Genomic DNA, 8,246 nt, shown 5'->3' with positions numbered 1-8,246 from the left:
AAACCACAGATACAATAAAAACATCAAAATCAGAAATTCACTAAAAAGTACACCATAGTTAAAAAAAATATAGTGTAGTTTTTTTTGGCTAAAACCATTGCCGCACCCCTTGAATTCGCACTCTTTGAAAATAATTCATGAGTTCGCTATAGTGTATTTTTTAGGCTAAAGGTGGGATGCGAGGATTGTTGATTCAGGCCCTGGTTATAGACATACACATTATGACAAAAAAAATTTCTCTAAATTAATTTAAATCTCGTAACATTACAATGAAAAACAAGGTGCTTAAATACAAAATAAAGTTAAACAAAAGACTATATCGCCCACGTAGTTCCTACATGTTTCCCACATTTTCTCCATATTGAACGTCCACTTCCATGAAACTCGGTCAACCCATGACTAAATCTTCTTGTCCGACAATGTTTGTGTTTTCTTTTTTACCATCATCGTTTTCAGGAAGATCTTTGGTTTCAAGATTACTGAGTCTGAGTCAGTAATTGACTCACCATCTTGTTCACTTTCTTCTGTTTCTTTTTTCACAATTTGTTGTTGGACTCTAGTTTGCATTTTCCTGAAACACAGATCAAAGAAATATGATATAATACATGCTACAAGTACAACTGATAAAATCATATATCGGAACCAAAAAAGTAAATCATACCACCATGGACGGCTTCGAAAATACATCGAAGAACTTTGACGCAACAGACGGCAGCGAGTTGTAACCTTTGCATTGACTTTGATCACACAAATCTCTGTTTATTTTCCTAAAAACGCATAAAATAAACATAATATGTAAGCTAATTAATGACTAAATATACGGTACATGGAAGATAGAACTGTGTATGCTAAGAGCTATATACTAACTTGATTAGTCCTTTCAACCGTCAATGAAGCTGCAGTTTTCAAAGACCCCAAAAAAATAACCAATACCTGCATCAAGAGTTGTACAAAAACAGTATTTAAGTGAAAATTTAACATTTAACATGATTTTAAGCAACCCACAGATTTATAACAGTTCAAATTGGAAGTCAAATTAAGAGGTAAATGAACAGTTAATTAACAGCTATTTGCACCTAAAAAACTATTTTAAGCAAGAACCAACACCAACAACATGTAAAACACATAGTCACATTCAGAAAATACACACACACACACACACATATATATCTATAAGCAGTTAAACGCCCCTATGTTTTAGTAATTTAGTAAGCGGATTTGAATAAAATTCACAAAGCACTTAAAATCAAATGTCATGAAGCAGGTAATTAACATCAGGCTTTGGTAGTGTTTCCAGAAGGGGAATACTACTAAATTCTGAAATTCAAATGAAAAGGATACAAAACATAATCAAAGTTAGAATTTACAATCTAACCCATGAGTGCCGAATGCAAACCCAAACACCAACCAACAAAAATAAATTTAAAAATAATAAAAGAAATTATACATAAATGATTGACCTTTGAACTATATATATTTAAAGGGAATGTTGAAAATTTAATTAACAAAATTGAAATCATAAATAAGGGCGGGCAAACTACCTGCCGAAGGTTCTGTTTATCGGATCAAAGAATCGGTAGCGGTAGGCTGATGTTGACGGTGGTGGGGCGGCGTCCTGCTCTCACGTGTGTGGGTTTAAGAAAAGAAATGCTAGGTGGCAACACGTGGCAATGTAAACATAGAGGCTGCCTGAAAGAGTTGTACATCATGTTTGGGAAGCATGTACAATTAGCTACAGTAGCAACTCTTTCACAAAGAAGTTGCTAAAGTGGGTCAAGAAATTTGACGTGGGGAATGTGAGAAATTTTATGCCACTCTACACCCGTTTGTTTTCCGTACCTTTTCCTTAATTGTTCACAGTCTGATATAGTAAGTTCTTTCAAATGCTTGAAACTCTGAATCTCATCCGGTAGAGAAACTAAAGCATTGCACTCCTCTAAGTATAAAACCTTGAGTTTTGGAAGGTTACTTGGCAAGGAAACCAAACTCCGACAGTAATTGATGTGTAATTCTTCTACACAAAGAAACGTATCGGTGGTACCTCCTAACATGTTTGTGTCGTCATCAAGGAAACACTTAAAAGAACCCATGTAACTCAAGTCAATGATCCTAAGATTGGGTAATCTCCCAAGTAATGGAATATGCTCACAACGACTACACATAGAAATTTTAATTTCAAGCAAATTTTTTAAATTCAGCAACCAACTGGGAGAAATAATCATTCCCATGTAACCATATATTGTCAATTTCTTGAGACTCGGATTTGGTTCTAGTCCCTCCAGAACCTCTTCATCAACTACACGCTGTGCTGCTAGTTCCAGTTCCCTATATTTAGACCAACGCAACAACAAATCCAATAGATTTCTTTTGCATTCAAGTTTAGCACTCTTAGCTTCTTCTAAACTTCCAACATTCTCTAGCCCTTCTAACCACAACTTGCCCTCAAGTAGATTTAAATCCTCCAATTCCCCAATTTTGGCCACATCCCCTTTACCAACTGGAAACCTTGAAAGTATTCGGAGACTAGTTAGTTCTTTGATTCCTTCTGGAAAATCTTTGAGTAAAATACCACATGTGTCCAAACAATGAAGATTTCTCATGTATCTCAGGCCTTTAGGCAACTTACGCAGCGAATAACAATTATACAAACGCAGCGTTTGCAAGTTTTGGAGATTAATAATCCCCTCAGGCAAAACTTCCGTATATGAGTGTGATAAATTCAAGTATTGCAAGTTTTGGAGATACATAATCGACTTAGGTAAAACTTTAATGCTTGAACGTGATAAATTCAAGTATTGCAAGTTTTGGAGATACATAATTGACTTGGGTAAAACTTCTATACTTGAATTTGATAAATTCAGGTATTTTAGATGTTTGAGTTTGCAAACGGATTTAGGGAATGTCATTAAGTAAATACCATCCAAGTGTAATACCCTTACATAAGCTTGCTTGAAACTTTTGCTACATTCAGCCTCTTTCCTGAACATGAATATTGATCTTAACGATGTTAACTTTCGTAAATCCTCATCTGAAAACTTAATATGGCGTGACGAGCTCAAATGAACCACCGCTTCTGGTATTTCAGCCTTGTTACTTCCATGCTCCATAACCAAACAATCATGTCCCATCACATCATGTGCCATGTCATGCATCAGATCATGCATTTTATATCTGTAAATACCATCTGAAAATTTGCCGGGATTAACAACCTGCAAGAATGACCTCCAAACAAAGCAATTAAGAATTTCTTCCCCAAGCATATACAAGTCTTTTCCTCCTTTGGGTGGAATGAAACCATTAACAACCCACAACGAAATCAGTACATCCTTTTCGATTTCACAACCTTTTGGAAATAAACAACAATAAGCAAAACATCTTTTTAAATGTGGAAGCAGTTTATCATAGCTTAACTTCAAAATAGCAGGCACGACTTTAACTTCATCCAAATCCCATAAGTTGTTGTCTTTCACATGTTGCCAATCGCTTGTACTACTTTTCGACCACATTAAGCTACCCAAGGTCTTCACTGCTAGAGGTAGTCCTTTACATTTCTCAACTATCTCCCTTCCAATATGCTCTAGCTCACTTATGTTATCTCTCTCTCTTCCGGGTGCAAATGCAAGCTTTTCGAATAGTGACCACGAGTCATCTCTTGATAAACATCCCAGTTTATGTTGTAACTTGGGAACCTTACTAAACATTTGACTAGTTGCTTGTGATCGTGTTGTCATCACAACAATACTCCCATCTGCCCCACACCTTAATGTTTTTCTTAGCTCCTCCCACATGCTCTTTTCATTTTCATCATCTTCAACCCAAACGTCATCTAGTACAACCAAAAATTTCTTCCCCCCTAACCTGCTTTGAAGGGACTCTTGCAACTTATCTAGCAATGTAAGTGTGCACCCACAATCATCTATGGACTCGATGATTTTTTTCATTATCTCCTTAACCTGGAACTTTTCAGAAACATAGATCCAACATTTTAACTCGAAACATTGCTTCACCCTTTCATGGTTATAAACTAACTGAGCTAAAGTGGTCTTTCCCAAACCTCCCATACCCCATATAGAATACACCGGAACCTCACCATTTCCGACATCTTGGTTACATATCGCTTTAGTCACCATCTCCAACTCTTCATCTCTTCCAAAGATGATTGAAGAATCATGTATAAGCGAGCTAGTTTCTCTATTTGGCATCTCATTTTCAACTACCATATCATCTACATCACTTATAGCATCCGAAGGGATCAAACCTAACTCAAATCTCTTAAATGCAATGTCATCAAGCTTCTTTCTTATGTCTTTAACTTTGTGAGCAATCCTAACACGGGACATAAACTTATTATGATCGGGAGAGAAGAAGGCTCTTACCCTGTGTTTGAAGCCTCTTTTTTTGTGTAGGCTTTGCAACAAAGCCTCAGTTGAGATCTCGTCCAGCACATTTTCTGCCTCCAAGGAGACAGATCTGAGGTGCTTAAGCCATATCTTTACAGTGTTATTCTTGACTTGTTTCTCTTCTGCATCTTGAAGAACAGCTTGGATCTGCTCGAAATCATTCTGAAGACTCAAAATATCGCCTTTGAGTCCCCTGAGTAGAGCAAGCTCTTGGTTAGCTAAAGAACCCAGTATCCGCACCACCTCCTTCACAAGGACCGCAACAACCGCATCACCCATTTCAACAACTGAATGTTTGAAAACCAAAGCAAGAAAGTGAAAGCAATTCAGCAACTGTTTTTTGTGCACAAAAGGTTGGAAAAGACCTTTAGATCTTTATCAGTTTTTTCCTTAAAAACTCACCTTAAACAATGCTTAAGGTACAAGTTTTTGTTGCATAAAGGTTCGACTATACAAGCACGTGGTATGATGGGTAGAGTGTTTTTCTCTGGGAAAAGTCTTTTGACTTCTGGAAACAAGTACAGCGCATACAGTAATAAACTAACAAGTATTGTCGGCCATGTTAGTTAAAAAACATATTCTAAGCTAGCTATGTGTTGTCATTTTAAGCTTTGTTTATTCATAAAATTAAATAAGGTTCCTACTTTTGATACAACAGTTGACTATTTCTATAGCATTCACATTCAATATTTTAATTTTTGTTTTTATAGTTTAAGTAGTAGATGTCCCGCCCGCGTTGCGGGGCGAGGGCCAAATAATTCTCAACTAATTAAAAAAAGATTATTATAATTTTTCTAGGAAAAAAAACAAATAACGATGATAAGACCGCAATAAATCAATTAAAACAAAAAAAAAACCTTTATAATTTTGGTAAAAAAAAACTAAAACAATGGGAAAAACGTAATTTTTAATTGAGGGCCAAATCATAAATTTAATTCGGGGATAAATTGTAAAGTAAATGGACAAACGGGTGAGTGCGAGGAAGTTGCCGGCACGACTGTAATTTTACACTGGGGACAAAATTGTAATGTCACCAGGAAAGCAAACAAAAACGATGGGGAAAATGTAAACTTAAGTTGAGGGTAAAATCGTAATTTGGCTGTGAGAAAAAAAACTAATGACAAAACTATAAATTTATACGGGGCAAAATCGTAATTTTGAACCGATGGCAAAATTGGATTTTTTAGCCAGGAGCAAAAGTGTAATTTTTTTTAAGTGTAGGCAAGAACATAACTTTGGACTGATAGCAAAATCGTAAATTTAAGTGAAAAAACTAATGGCAAAACTGTAAACTGAAACGGGTGAAAATCGTAATTTTTTACCGGGGCAAAATTGAAATATTTAGCTGAGAGCGTAGGCGTAAATATATTTTTAAGCGGGGACGAAAACATAATTTTTAACTGATGGCAAAATCATAATTTTAAAGAGGGATAAAATCGTAAATTTGTTTGGCCAATAGAGAAGTGCCAGGCACCTGCCAGGCACTGTTACACCTGCCGCCCTTTTTGCCCAATTGAAGGGCTTCACTATTGAATTCTTACATCAGCCTCTTGTGATTGTAGTAGTTTAAATACTAAAATCTTTTGTCTTTTTTTCTCCTTTTCAATTGAGTTTTTTTTAAAGGTGAACTTCTAATGGTGACCATTGTCACATCCTCTAAACGAGGACCCTCGTTAACAGGGACGTCTTCGAAAATGTTTAAAAAAAATTTGGCCCTATAGGAGATAAAAAATTAGGCCCTCCCCTAAATCGATTGTTATATGATATTTAATTTGGATTTAGTTGTTTGAAATTTTGGTCTTTTAAAACTTAGTGGGATATTTTGTCATTAGTTATTAGGCTTGGGTTTAAATTTTGGGCATTTTAAAATAGTTCTAACTTCTAGTATTAAAACAGACTGACACAGTTAAAAGTAAAAATATAGATCTTTTTAATATATATATATATATATATAACGTACATTACGGCTTAACGTACATCACGTACGACAGGTAATTACGCACGTTCATTTTAAAATCACGCACGTTATAACTCAAAAATCCAAAATCACGCATGTTGAAACACAATAATCACGCATATAGAAAACATTAATCACGCATGTTATAGAACAAATCACGCAAGTTGTCGTACGTGAAGTACGTTAAGCCGCAATGTACGATATACTTATATATATATATATATATATATATACACTTATATATATATATATATAGTGGAGGGTTCAAATGAGAAGAATTTTTTTGTAAGAAGAAAAAAGAAGAAGTTTCAACCAATTAGTATTCTTCATTTTACTTCATTTAATATTTGTAGTTAATTTTAATATAAGGGTATATTGGTAAACTTACATAAATCATTAATTTGTATTCTTCCCCTTTAATAACTAGCTAAATTAAATTTGTAACTCCTTTTCAAAATATATACTTTTTCCAAATTAAAAAAACAACTTAATTTAAAGTGTAGAATAAATTACTAGTTGTGTAGGATAAATTACAAGTTGTGTAGGATATATTTCGAGGTATGTAGGATAAATTTCGACTGTGTAGGATAAAATTCTATAATGTGTAGGGTATATGTAGAAAAATTTTGATATGTGTAGGTTTTGTAGATTATATGTAGGATAATTAATGATTATTTGAGTAATTAATTAAAAAGAGAAAAATTAATGATATGAGTTATAAATGAAATAGAATTTTACTAATATGCCCTTTCTTCTTTTTCTTCTCACATTAAATTTCTTCTCAAATGAACATTCCCCTATATATATATATATTGGCATCCAGTCATCTCAAATAGAATTCATTAGCCATTGGTAGAACCACATTTTTTTATTCCCTCTGACAGTCCCACTTTTCAACTATTTTTACTCCACTGGCCCTCAGTTAAAAAAACTTAACAGAGTTATATTTTTTTCCGAATTACAAAATGACGTTTTAAGGCTTTTGTTCAGAACGAGGATACGAGTCTACTGATGTAAAAAAGGTGTCAATGGCCAATGACGTCTACTTGAGATTATTAGAGACCAATATTAGGATATATATTGAGTTAATCTCAGAACTATAAATAATTACAGAACTTCTAATAAACTGTTCTTACACATCAAAGAAAACAAATAGAAATAATATTTTTCTAAAAATAATAGTTAGTGGCAAAACCAAAACCTTTAGAGTCACAATATATTTCTATACTTGTTAGTATATTATATTTTTTTACTGAGGTAAAAATAGATAAATATAAAATATTAGTAAATTAGATAAAAAAATCAAATAAATTAAATAAACTAATAAATGTATAACCTAACATAATTATAAATAAGAATCCAACTGAAATTAAAATGGTTTCTTTTAAGGTTTTTATGTTATCATTATTTACTTTTTGGTAATTATAAATTTAAAAGAAAATAGGTCAAAGTTTGAAAGGACACAAGTGTGAGAGAACTAAAAAGGTTATCTATTATCTATGTATTGGCTTTGATACCCTTACTTAACCTTACTAAATTACTTAAATACCCTCATCCTCTTCATCTTTGCCCTCTTAAGATCTTTCCTGCAACTACTTCTTGCCGGAAAAATATTCCGGTCACCATTCCGGATAAAATTAGGGGCCTCGAGACCCACCTCTCTGCCACTGCCCAACCTTTTATGTACAGATATATATAAAAATACATAAAATTTTGCAGGCCCCTTTTCGTTTTTGGCTGTGTGCGGTCGCACACCCGACACATGCTCATGGCCGGCCCTGCTCGCCAAGATCTATGCCTAGATAGCGGGGCAGCGCTGGGGTTATCAGACTTGGGTCGAAGGTTTTCCCTCGGAAACCGTTCTGCCTCCACACGAGTTTCCTCGCTGG

General features: G+C 34.3%; 1 protein-coding gene across 1 annotated transcript; it reads right to left on the bottom strand.

Moving 5' to 3' along the window:
* Positions 1-222: 222 nt before the first annotated feature.
* LOC110936593 (putative disease resistance protein RGA3) lies at positions 223-4,763 on the bottom strand. Its single transcript, XM_022179000.2, has 4 exons — positions 1,542-4,763; positions 868-933; positions 662-767; positions 223-571 (listed from the first exon to the last, which is right to left on the bottom strand). Exon 1 carries the CDS (start codon positions 4,677-4,679, stop codon positions 1,764-1,766), a length of 2,916 nt encoding a protein of 971 aa, XP_022034692.1. The 5' UTR covers positions 4,680-4,763; the 3' UTR covers positions 223-571; positions 662-767; positions 868-933; positions 1,542-1,763.
* Between the last annotated feature and the right edge of the window lie 3,483 nt (positions 4,764-8,246).

Source organism: Helianthus annuus, chromosome 1 (assembly GCF_002127325.2).
Source record: "Helianthus annuus cultivar XRQ/B chromosome 1, HanXRQr2.0-SUNRISE, whole genome shotgun sequence".
In the NCBI taxonomy this organism is placed as follows: domain Eukaryota; kingdom Viridiplantae; phylum Streptophyta; class Magnoliopsida; order Asterales; family Asteraceae; genus Helianthus; species Helianthus annuus.
The sequence above is the reverse complement of the archived record's forward strand: the minus strand, read 5'-3'. Positions and strand labels throughout refer to the sequence as shown.